Raw genomic sequence first — 18780 nt, 5'->3', positions numbered from 1 at the left:
TAAAAACCAGCTGCACCTGGGTCATCTTCAAAGTGCCACAGTTCTAATAAGTGTGCTGGTGGCAGGCTGGGAGACTCAGAGACAGGGCCCCTCTGGCTGATACACCTGCAAGAACTTAGCAGGCCTCTGTGCTCTTTATTCAGGGCCAGGGAGAGTTTAAATTAAGCTTGGTTTTGATGTCTGTGCCTTCCTCAAGTACAGTTTGTTGTTTCATTGTGTCCAACCTGTATCTTTTTTCCACCTTTTTTTTTCCTTTCTTACATCTACAAGGTGACAGGAGATGAAAATAGTGAAAGAAAGAGTCAGTCGTTGATTTTCCATTTTTTTTCCCCTGGAAAGATTCCTCTCTCCACTACCCCGGAGTGCTAAATGAGACACGTGAGGCCACATGGCTGCCATAGATCCAGAGTGAGAGGCCCTCTGTGTAGGCACATAGGCTCAGCACTTTTGATGGGGTGATAGAGAGGAGAGATGAGACCAGATGCACAAGGTCACAGGCAGGAGGGTTTTGTTGAGTGATGTTTGATGGTGTCTGCTGTTGCACTCACTTAACCCCCCACCCCCACCCCTCTCTCTCTCTTTCCTTCTCTCGCTCCCTCAGGTTTTGGCAATCCACAGTGAGGCAGAGAAAGAGAAAACAGAGGCCAAAAGGAAGATAGCCAAACTAGAAGATGCACTCAGGTACAATGAGAGAGACAAAACCAAGAGTGTTACTTGTCACACTCACATTTCCATCATAGTGATAGCTGTGTAGTGTCAGTATTAAAACTGAATTAGCAAAATACATTTATGTAGTACTTATTACAGAGTCGGCATCCAAGAATGCCATATTCTAACTGTGTTCATAGTATCAAAGTGTAGATCTAATGCTAACGCTGTACATTTATTAATGTTGAGTAACATATCATTGATATGATCTTTCCTGTGGCTAAACCTTTATTTTTATATAGTTTTTAACAGATGCAGGACACAGCTGACCATTGCATTTTGAATACAAAGTATTAATGCTATAATATATATATATATATATATATATATATATATATATATATATATATATATATATATATATATATTTATTTATTTATTTATTTTCCAAAATATTTTATCAGGTATGTTAGAATTTACATAATTATCACATTAGTGAGCTCTAAAATCTTTATGTTAGTGTGTCTGTGTGTGGTCGTCCTCCTTCCCTCTTGGCCAAGTGTTTGACATTATAGTCAAAGACATGGCGTGTCAGCCAGTGTGTCTAAATGTGTTTTTGCAGATGTGCGCAGGGAGACTTTCAGGTGACTGTGTGTGTGTGTGTGAGCAAGCATATGCAATACCCGACCCACAAACCCAATCATAATCTAAGAATATCATCAAAACACAAACACAGTGATGGTGCCTAAGGTTATTTGACAGGTATGGACACATTTTGTGCTTTATTACTGTTTGCACCAAAACTGCCCCCTTTGGTCATAAAATTTCCAACATATATGATGCTAGTGGAGCATTTATTTTACAATTATTAGTTTCACACATTTTAGCCTTGACTCCGTGGCTTCAAACTTTATTAGTGAGTTGTTTATGTCTACCGACATGAGCCTTTGATCATAAGAGCAGTGTGTATGAATTCTGATTTAAGGTGGAGTTTGGCTTTAACAAGCCAACCCTTGCACACTCTCTTTGATCTTTTTTTATAACTGTGAGTGTTGAAGTTGAGAGCTAGGAAACTGTGATGAGAAGTCATACAGATCAGAGCTTTACATTTGATAGGCATTTGTGTTGTCCTGAAGAAAACTAGCTTAACTTAATCCTACTGTATAAATCAAACAGTCTTTACACTAATGCACTGACATATGGGAAAATACCTGTAGATGTCAAACATGATAAACACAAAGATAAGACTGTCAGTTGGTATAAATCAAATTCATGACTTGCTCTTTAGGTTCTAGTAATCTTAAACATCAGGTAAAGCAATTCAAAATATGTTAAAGCTGCACAAATCAGTATTTTATGTGAGCATGTTTAAGGTGAAGAGTGAACGCTCTTGGTGATGAACCCTCGCACAGTTATCACCTTCAGCTCTACAGATCTTGTTAGTGCCTTGCACCACTTTGTTTTGGTTTTGCACCCCACAGCTTTACTGTTGTGGTTCGCTCTGATCAATCCCACGGCTGACCTTTGCAGGCAGCTGGCTTGAGTAAAAAGGCTCTGATAAATTTATTATACACTACCTGTCCAGTATCAAACAGCAGCCAGATCGTTAGTGACTAGCTGGTGAAGATAGTGAAGCATTTAGCTGTGAAAGAGCACGATTTTTCCCTCAGGAGCTGGTGGAGACCAAAAACAGAGAAAACTAGAGTGCATATTGGACGTAGCCAGAGTCAAACTGAATGTTAATATTATTTTGTGTCTTCTGGATGTGTAAAAAGGGACATGTTTTCCAGTATGTTAACCACAACAGCTTTATACAGTGATTATGTGCTACTTTTGAGTTTACAGTGTGCTGCTGGCCCTAAGTGCCCACAAATCCGATAATGCTTTAAGTTTTGACTTGTCATAGCAGAAAAGTAGGTGTAACTAATGTCAGTCACAATAGATCAGTTCAATTTAGTGTGTGGGTTAGCCATTCTGCTGAGTTAGCATACAAAATATGAGAACCCTGAAACTAGCTCACCTAAATATAATGCAGCCATTATTGATTAATGTTATTCATTAAAGCTGTACCTCTCCTACGCTAACATGTCAAAATGTCTGCTGTGAAAAAGGGTCTATTTTATGCTATGAGATACTTTTTAAGCCCCTATGGGAATATTACAGATATGTTATGCAGGGATTTGAATTTTTAATAAATGAATGAGTCAAAGTAATGCTTCAGATGCTGATAATTCTGCAGATTCTGCTTCTGTGTTTTAAACTTTTGAACCCATCCTTTGCACTTTCAATAATTATTAACAGTCCCTAAAAGTAGAGTCCTCCTTTTGTTTCCACATCACTGTTTGCCTTCCCCCTCAGCTTCCTATTCTCACCCTCCACAACTACACACTCTACTGACAGCATAGACTTCAACAGACTTCAGCCAATCAACCAACCAGCCCAGCCAGTCAGTGCAGTCCACTGGGTAATTAATCCCATACAGGACCACATTACTTGGTCACAAGCAGATTACAGTTTCCCTGGCAAAACTAGAATGCGTTGAGCACAATTAAACTCGACGCCCATTCAGCAACCTCAGCTCTGGTTCCAGCCATACATGGCCAAGGCCAGTCACTGTGCCATCACCCCCCTTGAGAGGTTTGTCACAATATAATAGCAGCCCAGAGGCAGTGGATTAAAAAAGAATGGGTTGAGTGTGGCTGTATTTGCTTTTTTCTTGGGTTCCCATCAATGGCCCAAGGCACTTTGTATCCTTGCCGAACACTTTTTAAATGGCCTCTAAAAACATGGATAATTCTTTTTTTCATGAAGAAGAAATTGTATTAAGCAGTAGGACATGGTTATTATTACTGTTCCTTTGTGTTTATTGTCTTTGAAACAACATGAAAACAAAATTTGCAGTTTTTGTGGCGTTTAGTATTCAGCGTAAAGACCGCAAGGGGACATTGATGGTTGTGCCTGCTCATTGTTTGTGTCATTGTCAGCACGGTAACAGAGGACAAGCTTAAACACAGCAGACAGATCTGTTTGTGCATAAATTATCCTTGTTGTTAGTATCAGTAACGAGCCAGTCATTCCCTCGTTTAGTGTTAAACACTAAGAAACAGAAAGTGGCCCATTGGGCTCTTAGCTAATTAAGTACTCAGGCTCTACACACACACACACACACACACAGCAGTCTGAAATCTGCTACCTGCCTGCTGTCGTGGCAACACTGACGGCCTTTAAAGGCGATCCAGGAGAACATCAAAGTCAAAGCAAGACCGCACGAAGAGGTGTGGGTGTGTGTGTGTGTGTAAAGAGAGGAGGATGGATGATGAAATTAAACAAGTAAAACTGCTCAACATGCCTTCCATGTGCCAGATACTGTGTGGTATGTGGGCTCTGTTCCGATGTTTGTTTTATGTGTCTTTGCTAATTCACTGTTAAAAATCATCATAAATAACAGTTTTTTGTGTTTTGATGTTTCATTTCCTCTTTGCATAGGAGGGACAGCTAATGATAATTGTGTTGGCTGTTCTGATTATCGTTGTCCACATGTAGCATATATAGCTGTTACCCACAAGCCCTTTCTTTACATGGTTTACAACTGCTCTTTTTTTCCAGTTTAAAAAGAAAATCATCTGTCCTGCCATGCAAATAAGCATTGCTGCGTCAATTTGAGTTCCAGGGCTGTGTTACTATAGCAACAACAACAGAAAGCACTACAAAGCTGTGCGGAGAACAAGTTTCTCTCCTCTTCTTTCATCCCAACGTGCCTCAGATCATTACAGGGCATTAGCATAGAGATGGAGAGATGCACCTCAGAGGGGGGGGGGGGGTGGTAAGAGAGAGAGGGAGCTCATCTGGGGAACAGCTTGCCTGCTTTTGCAACAATGACCTCCAAATCACAATTTAAAAACATCAGAAAATCACCTGAATGTTTAAAGTGGGGAAAAAGAAAAACAGATGCTCTATTTCTAGATTACGGTATTTCTCTCCTGATGAAGCCCCCCCCCCCCCCCCCCAATACCATTCTAGTCCTGCTTCCTGCCGCTTGGCACCCAACTGGCTTCATCAGAACCATGTGCCTGCTAAGGTGTGGTGCAGGGGTGTCGCAACTCTGACTGTGTCTCAGCAGTAACTTCTGCTCAGTCTGATCGCTTACAGTTTGGAGTGGCAGGGGCAGCGTCTACTTTCGACAGCTGGAGGGAAAGTGTGCTCGCCTTTATGAGAGGCTACACACTGGCTTGGCGAGCGCCTGTCCAAGCTCATGCTGCCACGGATGGGATGTGTCACACTGTGTAGAATTATGCTACATAATCCTGTTCATCCCCAATTTAAAGTTTCTTGCTCTTCTACCATTCTTTCCATTTCACGTGTTTTGTGCACGCGCGATACTTTTCGCACAGCACACCACTAAGATACTGTTTGATTTCTGTAATCAACTATCGAGTCATGAAACCTGATTTTTAAGCAGGGTATTCGCTAAGTCTGTGCACCTTTCTTGCTCTGCCTATCATTGTTTCTCTTTCTCAGCGTTTGCATACGTGCCAACATGCTCGCAAGAGATAGTGCCCCTCTCCTCTTAAAGGTATGGGATGCATCCAGTATGTTCCTTCATGTTATTTTATGTGTGTGCACATGCATACCCTACATCAGTGTGTGTCTTTGAAGTGGTCTTATCTTCCTCAGCATTCCTCTCCCATGACAGGAGGGGTGGAGGGAAGCAGGGGTGGTGGTCCGGAGAGGGACCAGAGGTAGACGAGCAGAGGCTATGCAGCCTGCAACCCCAGTTAGTGCTGAGGTGCAGGAGCAGGTGGAGGTATGGATCCTGAATATTGAAAAGCTTCACCGGGGCTCAATATTTACTCCCATGGCAACTGCATTGAAAGTGGAGGATGGAGATGGGTTAAGCACCAGTTCGATACCACAGATCTGACTAAAGGAAATTTGTAAAGAGCTCTTAAACTGGGTCCTAGAGCCAAGGTTCTCTGAGTTAAAGGATAATTACATCCTCAGATACTCTTGCAATATTCTTTATTACATTCAGTGCATCGAACACTGATTTTCAGACACAACCGTAGCATGAAAAGCTATTTATACACTACTCACAAAAAGTTAGGGATATTCGACTTTCAGGTGAAATATATGGAAAATGTAAAAAGTGAATGCTACAGTGATATTATATCATGAAAGTAGGGCATTTAAGTAGAAGCATGCAATGGTAATTTTATTCATCTTAAACAATTTATTGAAAGAAAAGCTAACAACAGTGGTAGGTATACCACAACAAAACATGTTCAGTGTCTCAATAAATTGGGATGTGGCCAAAGGACGTCCACTCCTCTCCTTTCTGTGACTCTTCCAGTCACTCTGTATCACTGTTACAACCTCCTGATGACACTCTATGACCTTCTAAGCTCAGTGAAAACTTCCGTCTGAGCCTCGCAATGGCGAGGTGCTGCTGATCAACTGTTAGGTGTCGTCTTGGTCTCATGATGTCAGAATGTGAACAGCAGGATGAGGAGTACTGTTTAAATACCAATTCTACCTGAAGCAGGAAATGTATTGGTCGATTCATGGATCAAACCTGTGGTGAATGTTGCTGTTAAGCTTCTTGTTAGAGAACAGCAACAGCAAAAAGTACTGAAACACTGAACAGTTGGACATGTGCATTCAAAAGTTTAGAGAAGGTCACATTAAGTTCACCTGGAAAGTTTAGAATGCATTTTAGGTTCATCCTGAAATTTCACCTGAAAGCCGAATATCCCTAACTTTTTGTGAGTAGTGTATGTTTTATATACACTGTTAGTTTTAGTATTGGGGCTCAAAGTTAATAAGTGTGTAGGGCTAAGCTTACCATCCGGTATAATTGCAGGAATGTCTAATGAAATAAGTCTAGGCAGTGTTTCTTTTGTCTCTTAAATATTGGATTAAATGGATAGATAATGAGGCAGATAATAAGTCTCTATTCTGGAGGAAAAAAAGTTATCCTGGCATTTAGTTATTCAGCTATAATTTGTCTTATCTGATCATTGCAGTATCTCATATCATATAATATGTGCTCCTGATTGATAGTGTGACATTTTCATGGTGTAATGGTGTTAAATGCCTCGCCTTGTCTACATGATTATCACACATAACCTTATTTGACATTTGTGCATTAAGCTTGCTCACTTACAAATATGCACTGACAGTATGAATTATTACCAAAGAAGGTTCAGTTAATTGATGCACTGAAACAACTCAATCTCAAAAGATGGTCTTCAGGGATTTCATTATTTCATTAAAACCCTTCCAGCTTCATTTTTTATTGTGTAATGTTTGGGATATGTAAATACAGTATGTTTACTTTAGGGACGCGTGCCTAGTTGATTTAGCATATTATGCTGTTGTCTGCATAATTCATGAGGCCAAATAGCATCTAAATGCACAGCGAAGGCAAGAAAATCCCTCCTCCAAACTGTCATGAGTAAGATCTTCTCTCCTCTCCTCCCCTCTCCTCTCCTCTCCTCATAATAGCATCATGATTTCCGATGCGTTTTGCTTTTCCATGATTCAGGCACAGTTTAAATCGCATGTATAGAAAGAATAAATAACGCCCTTACTTCAGCATATCTGAACTATACTGAAGCATGAAAGAGTTGCATGAAAACATTAGAAAACTCTTTCATTTGTCTGGGGGGAAACTAACTAAACTCCAGAGCCATTTTGAAGCATGAGACAGACATCTACTATGTCTTTTTGTTCTGTCTCACCCACATGTTTATCCACCCACATAGTGGTACTGTCAGCCTGGGCAGCACCAGATTCCTCTTCATCCTCTTCTCTCTCCTGAGGGTGTTTTAGCTGGCTTTGACACTGCAACTAGCGCGAGGAAAAGTCACTGGTTTCATCCCCAGTGTTGATGGTTGACGGGAGCCTCAAAGGAGACAGAGGAGTTTATATAGATGTATTGAAATGTCATCTGTCGTGTCCACAAACGCTTGAGCAAGGCACTAAGCCTCTTCCCTTCTGCAACGTCTAGTGATCCGCTCTTGACCTTTCTATGAAATTAATCTCCACGGGGCTGTAACTAACAATTCTTTTTTATTTTCTCTTTGATCATTTGGTCAAAAAATGTCCGTCTCTGTTACCCAAATTGCAAGGTGTTGCAAAGTTTACTGTTATAGAAGACCAAAAAAAAATTCGCATTTGGAACCAGAACAGCGGCTGTAGCCAGTAAATTCTTGATAGTTTTGCTAAAGAAGTTGTTTAAGCAGTTATTTGATTATCAAAATAGTTAAAACTCAACTTTAAATCCGTGGGACTAGTATGAATGCTGAAAAAGTAGAACAAGGACAGAGAGCTTAAAGCTTAATGTAAGAGTTAGTTACTGTGTAATGCTGACTTATTTTAGAGGCTGGTAACAACACTAGTGAGACGACTGTTCCCTGCAAGCACCCAGATGACTGCTGTGTACTGTTGCTGCTGTGGGAGACGGGTGATAATGATGCCTCATCCTTTCTACACATGTGGCCATATTGTTTCACATCTTGATATGAAATGCTGCTCATAAACAGGCCACATTTGTCTGCAGTTTTAAAGTCATCAAGCTCAATGATCCCCTGTTTTCCGCTCTCTCTTTTTAACTCCTTCTCTCTTTGGCTTTAATATTTTCTTGCCCTTGTGCTTTCTCTCTTTTGTGTTCGCTTATTTGTGGTCTGTCTCCCATTCTGTGTCTGTTTCTGTCTTTTTTTTTTTTTTCCTCTCCCTCTCTCTTTCTCTGGGGATGCGGATGAAAACCAAGCCTGTTTTATTTTTTCTTCAGAGGGCGCTGAATATTTCAGTTTTGCATTTTCTCTCCTTTTTTTTTCTGCTCCCTCTTTTTTTTTTTTTTTTCCAGGCCCCTTTGATGTGTCTGTGGATTCGTTATCATTCCGTTTGGATGAGCTCACAGACGCAGATGCGCGGGCACACGCATGCACTCGCGCACACACCACGTGTACACAGACTCTCACTCTGTCTTTTTATACTAGACACCAGAGGCATCCACATGCAAGCGTGCATTCTAGTCTGTTTGTCAGTCTTTTCCATGCACTGCTCCACCCACATCACAGCCCATACAATTCTTAAATACTCCGCTTACATGAAAAGAATATTTACATAAGCAATTACAGTTTCTTGTGCATCAACTTCAATATGTACTTTTGTATTAACTGTACATGTATGTAAATGTTTTCATACAGTTCCTTGTGTCTTTATGTCCAGCATGTGGTACACACTCACACACGCAGGCGGCACGTGGCATTGTGTGGTTAGGGCAGTCCGGAAAACGCCGGCATCCCTGCTCCCCCCCCCCCCCTGTCTGCCGGGCGGCTGGATGGCGGAAGCTCTTTCACCCTTTCTAGCACAAACACTCCTCTCTCCTCGCCTCCCTCTCTTCCTCCCCTTTAAACAGCCGTTTAGGATTGAGGGATGAGAGGACTTCCTCTTTAGAGAAGGCACATCTTTAATTTGAGCCTCCTCTCCTTCCACTTTTCTGACCAGAGATCCATTTAAAGCCAGCGGGCCGCCCTGGCGCTGGCACCCCTCTCCTTACTTACCCTCTCTGTTTCTCCTGCCAGGCCTCCCTGACTCTTTTTCTCTGTCCTCTCATCTCACCCTCATTGCTCTGTTATTGATGGTGACACACTGTCTACCGCTCTAGTGACCACACGCAATTTCTCACACACAAAAACACACACACACACAGTGTTATTCGCTAAGGAATCACTGAAGGTGCCATGTGTTCACCTGCACTCCTCAGCTTTAGAGCGTAATATGTTTCAGTCTGTCACACACTTAAAGTTAGCTGCAGTGAATTTCTCAGTGTATCCTCAGAGGTGTAGAGCCAGCAGCCAGCTCCAACTTAGTCATAGTGCATTCCTTGAGTAGGGTTGTCAGTCACACACAGAGTTTGGGACTCACGAACAAAGGCCCGTATATACGCACATGCATGCACCCATGCACACGCGCACACTTGCTCGCTCTGCTCCGTCATCTCTCAAAGCGAGACACACACCCAATTCATTTCTGCTCTGCCTTGGAAGTTTAAAAAACTTGCTATTTCGGTGACATCCTCTTTTCCATCTTCTTCCCTCTTTCCTCTTTCTTTTTCCATCGTAGCCTCTCCACATATCCTTTGTCTGTCTGAGCCCGGAAGGCAGTCATGCAACAAGACTGATTAATAATTACAGAGTACACAAAATTGGGAGAGAGAGGAAAAAAAAACAATTTCTTTGTCGTTTGATGTCTGACATTAGAGAGACCAAAATTACAAAGAGACAGAACACTATAAAGAGGAGAGAAAGCTTGCACATTCCTTCTTCAATCCTCTGCCTCAGTTCTTTGCTCTTTTTATTGCCTTCCTTTCGTTTTGCTGTTTTTATCTCCTCTGTCTTTCTCAGTCTCTGTTTTTTCATTCTCTGCTATATCTTTATAAACACATAAAGGTTTTGTTTTGATTATGGGAAGGGATTTATCACTTAACAAAAATGCAAACTGAATGTGTGCGCAGGCAATGACTGTAGCTCTCTCTGTCGATGCTTTGCTGCTACCTGCTATGCTCTCATGACTGTTAATGGACCATATCCTCTATGAATTGTAACACACATTTAACAGTGCTCCTGCAATGTGAATTACAGATTATACAGAATATGTGGGGAGCAGGCTTTTAGTCCTCCCCCACCACCCCTTCTGTGACTGTTGTAATTTTGTAGCAGTTGTACGTCTAATTGGTTTAAAGTCTCACCCACTGGCCAGAAAATTCATTTTACCTCCTGCTCGTCTGTCCACGGGGAATAATTATCTATACAATGTTAGTTAATGTTCAAGGGAGCAGGAGGAAAACACACACCAACACACAGCCACACATACACATAGTGCTGTACACGCCACTCACTGTATTCTAACACTGTCGTCTGTGTGCATTAATCAGAAGAAGAGTTGTGGAGGGTTTCAGTAGTGAAGCGGCTGCTGCTTGGAGGTTGCATTTTTTGCTGCCTTGAAAAATTTGCCTCACTTCGTATTGAAGTTGAATAGTTGTACGTTCGATGTGAACGTTTGTGAAAATTTCATCAGTTCATTCACCATCTTCATTGAGTTTCAGCCATGACATTATTACTGTTTACCACTCACGAAAAAACAGGGACTCTAGTGGAAAAAATTTTATCTTACAATTTTTAGGATTCAGAGCTGTATAAAACAGTCGGGTTTTTTTGTACTTTGACTAAAAACATGCATTTTTTATTTCACATCCCCAATGTCATAAAGTTATCCTCAATGGAGCTCCAAGCGAGGCATCTTTACCAATCATAATAAAGAATTTATCATAAGCCTGCTATCATAATCTATACGCTTGGAGAACATATACTCAAAAAAATTAAACAAAACTTGACGGCATTTTAATATATTTCAGCGCTGATGCGCATGATGTGAACATGTAACAATAGAATGCAGTGGAGGCTACACATTTGAATCACTTCTACGTTATGCTTTCTTTTGTTAAATGTCTTAGATAATGCTCTATATCATCAAGGCATGTTGTGTATTTTACTATGAGACAGATTGGAGAGATCATCTTATGGATTAGCTGCCAACTTCTAACACTCCAAATCAAACACGAACATCATATGACAGATACTTGGGGATGATAACACTTGTTAGACGTGAGCACATGTTGACATGGTCGATCGTATCCAAATCATTTGTGCCATCATGCGTGACAGCAGAATTCCAGCTCATCAGTTATGAACGTAAATATTAATTTAGCATCTATGATCTAATCTGCCAGACATCTATTTGTAGTTTTTATGCAGATCAAAATCATATAAATAACATAGTTTAAATCAAACACATTTTTTACTACTACTGCTATGTTTGAAGTAACATGTCAATCGTTTTTGGTGAACTCAGGTTTAGAACATTGCAGGGTAACTCCCCAACCGTAAATCTCAACTTGCAAATTCTCAGGTGGTTTACCAAAAATAACACCTTCACACTCATCCTTCACTTCCAGCTCTGTTGTTCTCTCTACCATCTTTCCATCCACCCCGACACACACTCCTATCCTCACACACCCTCCCTGGGTTAGGCTTGACAGCTGCCTGGTATCGCTGTGTGTGATGTTGCGGCTGGGCCTCCTGGCCGGGAGCTGACAGCTCTCAGTATGAAGCTGTCCCTCTTAGTATGCCTGTCAATCCGCTCAGCCTGCAGCTTCATGACCTGACATTTGCTAGCAATAGCAGCAGTGTACCAGCATGGAAAACACACACACATACTTGTATTTTATACTTGTGAGGACCCTTATTGACATAAGGCCTTCCACAGCCCCTTCCCCTAACCTCAATCATTCTTAAACCTAATTCTAACCTTAACCTTAAAACCAAGTCTGGGCTTTAAAACAGTCCTTTGAGGTTGTGAGGACCTGCTAAAATGTCCTCACTTCCCAAAAATGTTCTCACTGTTGGTTAATAACATTTGTCAGTCCTCACTTTGTAGCAAGCATATGTACACACCCCAAGGTATTTGAGGATGATAGATACTGTAGAATTGTATGACTGTTCCACCACTCTTCACTCTGCTTTCTCTAATAGAATATAAATAACAAAAACAGTAATTGCTCGTATAGAAATTTGCAACAATCCAATCCAAAGGTTCTTAAAAGATTTTTTTGTTTGCATGTTCAGATTTCATCATGATTAACAAAAGTTTTTGTAGAAAGTACTGCTTTTTGACATGCACAACAATCTACATCCAAATTTCTATTTTCTCTCTTACTTCATGACAGCACTTTGTCACTACTGCTATTAAAAGTTCTTTAAAAATAGACGTCGCATACTTTCTTAACAAAGCATTTCTGGTCTGCAATTGTGTTTCTATGGCTTCAATATTCATTTCTTTGTATGTGTGTGTATGTGTGTGTGTTTTTGGTTTGAAGGGAGATGGAGAGCCAGCTGGACAGAGCCAGAGAGAGCCAAAGGCAGCAGATCCAGCAGGCAGATATGGCACTGGAGCAGTTCAAGAAACAGGTGGAGCTAAGCTCTGAGAAGGCCTATGCTGACATGAATCTCCAGGTCTGACACACACACACACACACACACACACACACACACACACACTCACTCACTCACTCACTCACTCACTCATAAAGGCACTACATAGTGAAAGAACAACGTATGTTATCAGAAAACGGCAATTATGGATCCAGTCAGTCTCTAATATTCATGCACAATTTTTTCTTTCCTGTTGCGTGCATGTACACACACACACACATGCGCACTATAACCCTAACTCTCTTTCATGCCTGATGTTTGACAGGCAGTAACCAACACAATGCAGACACACACATATTTTGTAATTGCAGTGACACAGCCTGTGTTTTTGTGTGTGTGACCACAATTGTAACAAAGCGCCACGCTGGCTATGCTTGAATTCCTCCATATGTCTCTCTCCCTCCCCTCCACTTCCCCTTCAACTGCTCAGATACTGAAAAATCTATAAGTGAGAACCAAGAGCGTTATCATCCATAGCACATTAGGCATTCCAAATGAATGAAATGATTTATAATCCTGCTCATTAAGCAGGTGCACTCATTTCTGTGCTACCACATGTTGACCTCACTTCCTCTCAGTGGGCGTGATGTGGGATGGTTGGGTTTCGCTGGAGAACAGGTCACGCGCACTAAGCAGCCAGACTAATTAGTACGTCAGGCCAGCCTCATGATCAGCACTCCACCCCGCGTGGGCTGTTGCTTATTGAGAGTTCTCCAATCGATGCGCACTCAGCTGTAAACTTCTGATGCTGTCTTACAAGTCAGTTTGGCTATAGGCGTTTTTGTCAAGCATTTTTGGCTATACTGTGTCAGAGCTTTATCGACAAGGCAGCACCGAGTGTGGTCCTGAATGTTTTAAAGGGCTGCATGTTAGGGAGATTAGCAAGTTTTAGTCACTGATTAGTGAAGTTTTTCAGCTAATCAGTATGATGGAGGCACATGTGGTGTAGGAAAACGAGTTTGTGTGGGAGTCAAATTTATGCATGGATGTTTGTGGGCACACAGAACAACCTTTATTCCCCCAGACAGAATTTAAAATGTTTGTCGTATTCACAAAAAAAGATAAATTGTGCTGCTTGCATCTGAACATCCAAAAAACACCCAAAGGCAATGAAAAAACTTAGAAGTTATTTGCTATTCAAGTGAAGAAACACTACACTCAAGGTTGTAGAGACTTGGACCACCAGCATTGAAGAAAACTATGTTGTATAATCTGAATAGGTAAAAAGTGTTGTACATATACAGAGTATCTTAGTATGCATAGGATGCTTTTTGTAGACACTAAACATGTTTTGCTTTCTAGGTTGTTCCTAGTTCTTTAATACAAGGCTACATGTTTTTTTTTTCTTTTACCAGGATGGGAAATGATATCTTCTCTTCTCAATGCTTGGAAAATGTCTGTATTGCTGCATTTTTCCTCTTCTTCCTCTCGCTCTTTTCTCCTGTCCATCCTTCCATCTCATGCTTGTTCCCTCTTTTCCCACTGAGCCCCTGGCATCCCAATCTCCAGTCTGACTTTATCCTCAGCCCACATCAAAGCCACAAGAGAGAGGAGCAGTCTCTTCTGCATCCCTGTCATCCTCTCTCCCCACTTGCTACATCACGTTCTCCTGCTAAGGCTTTAATGTTGCAGAAAGTACTTCAAAAGAAGTTTTTTTTTTTACTCTTTTTTTTTTTTCCCATCCCTCCATCTTCCCTCTCCTCATCTTCTCCCTCTCTCTGTCTGCAGATGGTGTTATATCTAACTGGATTATCTGTATCACTCTCTTCCTCTCTCTGTCTTTCTCTCATTTTAAAATCAGCACTCCGCTTTTAGCCTGCACTTAAAGGAGAGAGTCTGCCCTATTTTGGTTTGGAAAAAAAAAAAGAAGCACCATACGGAATCAAATCTCTGTTGCATGCACAGTTCAAAGCAGGCTTCAGCATTTTAAATGGATTAATCAAAACACATTTAGCATTTCCTGAGCGTTACACACAGCATAGCCCAGATACAGAGGCGTTTCAGTAAATTACACTTCCAATTGTTTCGATTATCGTCACCTGAACAGAAAACATTAAAGTGGAAGGCTGCAAGGAAGTTTAGTTAAGATAAATAGCCAAAATATTGTCAAATCCCTTTTTTTACGAAAAACAAAGTCCTCAAAGAGGCAGAAGCTTGTGACTTTATTTCTAACTGCGTCTCTTTTACTTGAATCCTTGAGTTACAGTTATTTTCTTGCACATGTGTGAATTTTGATGGGAACTACTGGTATTACATATTTAATCTTAATTATAATATTATACTTTGATGAGGGGGTTAGTGTATTGATGTGCTGTTATTACGATATCATTACGATAAGATCACACGTAATGTGATGAATATATTCCTTCCTGATGTCAGCTCATTAATTTCAAATTGAAAGAAAAATGTAACAGCGGCATCACTCTGCTGCAGATGCATGGTGTTATTCTGCAAGTTCTGCATGTATTAGATGTTTTGTACTGATGCTGTGATTATGCATGCCTCATCTAGGGCTAAAGAAAAAAGATTTTCATTAGAGACCAGTCTTTGGAAGTATGAGATTTTGAGCAAGAAAGATTTCATGAACATAAACGTACCCCAGATTTGGAACCCAACCTAAATGTTTCACACATAGATTTGATAATGAATGTATGTGAATGTTAAACTATTTTCAGACAGTCAGAATAAAACTAAAGCTGTGTATTTTTCCTCATGCCTCCAGATGGAGAAGGTAGAGGAGGACCTGATCCGCTCTAAGTCTCTGAGGGAGAACCAGGCCAAAGAGTTTTCCCTGCAGCTTGATGCACTCGGACAGAAATATGAGCAGCAGGTCTGTAACTTTATGTTTGTCTACCTGTGTCTGCATAGTTTTCTTGCTCATGTGCTCATGTTGGAGCTAAGGGAAAGAATCCCCTTCTTGCTTCAATCATCATCATCATCGCATTGTTATTTTTTCTCTATTATCAGTGAACACTTGGCCCACTGGAGCCAGCCAAGGGGACTGACATCCATTTGGAATAGTCTTGTTGTTCCTCCCCATCTGTTCCACCTGATTAATTTCTCATGATAAGGGACACGCTTTAGATTAAGCTTGGATTGCAGCTCAATAAATATCTTAAACGTTGCCAATTGAAAACTAATGCAATCTGCATTGCAGGCGCTCTGTCCCCTTATCATCGCATCTCCATCACCCCTCTTCAGTTAGGAGTCTAGAAACCATTTTCATAACTCATTGAAATCTAGCTCGCTGATAGGAAGACATCTCTTATAGAATGTTGGATTCAATTAATCCAAAGAAATTGATATCAACAGAGGCACCCAGTCTCATTGTCGTGAGCAGAGAGCATAGTGTGCCTTTCTACTTCTTGCATTTCACTTTGACCTTACCGGCCTGTTAGAGAGATTTTAATCTCTGGCTGTATATTTTGATAATGTAAATGGAGTGTAATTTAATCTAATCTTACCTCCCTAGACATGACATTGTCTTCATTGCGTTATCTTCAGATGCCTTTTTGTGTTTCTTTCTTTGAGTGCCACTATGGTGCAGTAAAGTCCAAACAAATATTTTGTCCATCAGGGAATTCCCAAATTCAAACAATAAGATACAAAATATGGCTGAAAATGGCTTCACAATCGAGTGTGTGATGAGTACTCATGAGTACAACGGAATGGTATTTCAGGCATTATCATGCAACCCTGCATAGCACTTAATTGCACAATGTAACAAGAGGTATTAACATCTATTTCTCCCTATTACCATTAACCCTTCGGAGTCTAGGACCGCCACACGGCGTCAAAGTCACATGTCGCACGTTTGAAAACGTAAAGCTGTGACACAAGCACGCAGGTGCTCAATTCAAAGACTGTTGGAAAGCGGACACTTCAAACTTTGTGTTTGAATTTTGTCGATCGGCCTATTAAGACAAAATTTATGAAGAGCCGAAGTCGCGCACTACAGCTCTTCTACGAGTTAGAAGATGCTGAATCTGGGGAAGAACGTTCTGATTCTGAGGAAGACTCCTCCACTGGAAGACTCTGACTCCAGTTTCAGAGGATGAAGTGGATGCTGCGCGTGAAGACGAACGAGAGGAGGTGTCCGCGCAGACCCCCGCTCCTCCAAAGATCCAACTAGTTCCTACTCGGATTTTGTGTTTCTTTTGCACTTTTACATACAGTGTGTCCATATATTATGTCAAAATAAATAAATACTTGTAGAATCACATAGGTGAGGTTGTGCTGAAAAGAAAGACACAAAGAAAGGCAAGCTAAGCAGTTTTAATGGGAAACACAAAGGTAAAATGAAAAGTAGTAAAAAATGTCGTTTTACCCCAGACTCTGAAGGGTTAAATACTAAATAATTCAGAATTTCTTTAATTCTATCCTTCTGAATGATATTAAAAGCGCGTACAGCACTAACTACTGTAGCATCTCTATTTCTCATCTGTATCCAAAACAAGATTGATTTTCAGCCGCCAAACTACACTCTACCTGCTGGATAATAAGCATGCTAACACTCATTTCCAGGCCAGATGGAGTTTACACTGCGTGTAATTTGCTGGAGATAGTTGTAAATGGAGGATATAAGGCCAGTGTCATTTCCAAGGAGTGGAGTAACGCTTCTCCGTTATTGATTTGCTCCGTGGCTGAACGCTTGTGTTTGTAATTATAATGTGTATGGGGGGGAAAAAAATCACACCTTCAAAAGATTCCAATAAGATGTATGATGTATTCATTATACTGAAATCTTTTTTAAATATCCACCAAAAACAAGTTTAACTGGGGCAAGTGGGAAATGCATCTTTTTAGTTCTTTAGCTGCAAGGGTATATTGTCATAGAAAGCAGACAAAGACGCTTAAGCTGTTAAACAGATTGTATTTATATCCAAAAGACGTTTACATCCCTCTGTGATGATCCACTAACTGTAAGAGTTTACCAGAGTTTTGAGTGCCAACTACAGTATATTGTTCTGAGCCATCATAAATTCCATCTCATGAGAAAAACAGGTAAGTTGTCAAAGCGTCGCAGAAAATATTCAAGTGATGATTATAATCTGCTGCTACAGAGATTGGGGGTGCAGTTGACAGTTGAAGCCAACTACACAGGGTTAGCAGCACATCAGGAAGGCTTTTGTCTTGAAGATGAAAACATACAAAGATGAACGGCCTGTCTTTGTGATGATGTTGATATGAGTGCCGCTGACATTAGCTACACAGTTAGAAGGGTAGAGAAACAAAGAGAGGAAATGTATCCTTGTGCGCATGAAGACATGTGATTATTCATGAGTTACTGTGAGCACAGTTGTTTTATGTTGTGTGGATGCTCTGTATACTGTGTTTTTCCACCACAAGTACTTTGTGTGTACCCGTTCTCCCCCAGCCTGCATGCGTACGTGCATTATGCCTCCACGCCACAGAGATTGGTGTCACAAGATTGCAGGGGTCAAGTTCGTCCATTCAAATCCTCACAAAAGAACATTCCCCCAAGGGCAGCTTCAATGAGACTTTAAAAAGGGAACGATGTATGAAGGAGTTGTTTTCTAGCTGACCCTCCTGGCAGCTGGATGTTATCGTGCCCTGGCAGAGCTCTGCCTCTTGACGTTGGAGTGATGTAGTGAGGCCAAATGGCTGGTTTGGAGTCATGACCTTGAAAATTAAGGGAAATCTCAACAGCCTGACTTTTCAGATGTTAGATTGGAACAATACATAATAAAAGAGTCTAGTTTATAGACATGCAAGTGTGTGGAAGTACTGTGCACGCAGGCAAAAGGCACTCATATTCACACTCTGCGCCACTTACTGGCCATCTTCAGTTCAAACCCTACAGTGAGGAATAAGAGATTTGTCTTTCTTCCATCTCTCCCTCCACTCCCACACTCACCCCAGCCTCCCCTGCTGAGACCAGACAGGGCTTCTGTTCTACTCTCCCCTACTCCCTCCTCTTCCCTCCTCCTTCCCAAACATTTCAGATTTCCCCCCTGGGGTTGAAAGAAGCCCATTACCTCACTGTCCTGTCTCAATGCGAGCAATGCACACACACACAACCATGTCAGCCCCGGCTGACAGGAGTCGTGCTGTG

General features: G+C 41.1%; 1 protein-coding gene across 1 annotated transcript in view; it reads left to right on the top strand.

The window, feature by feature from the left end:
* cep112 (centrosomal protein 112) overlaps positions 1-18780 on the top strand; it is a 99470-nt gene that overhangs the window by 30326 nt on the left and 50364 nt on the right. The window contains exons 16-18 of the mRNA XM_070848129.1: positions 602-681; positions 12590-12725; positions 15427-15534. Of these exons, the coding sequence (XP_070704230.1) occupies positions 602-681; positions 12590-12725; positions 15427-15534 (324 nt within the window). The remainder of the gene's footprint in view (positions 1-601; positions 682-12589; positions 12726-15426; positions 15535-18780) is intronic.

Source organism: Pempheris klunzingeri, chromosome 17 (genome assembly GCF_042242105.1).
Source record: "Pempheris klunzingeri isolate RE-2024b chromosome 17, fPemKlu1.hap1, whole genome shotgun sequence".
Classification (NCBI taxonomy): Eukaryota; Metazoa; Chordata; class Actinopteri; order Acropomatiformes; family Pempheridae; genus Pempheris; species Pempheris klunzingeri.
Note: the sequence above shows the minus strand (reverse complement) of the source record. Positions and strands in the feature narration are given on the sequence as shown.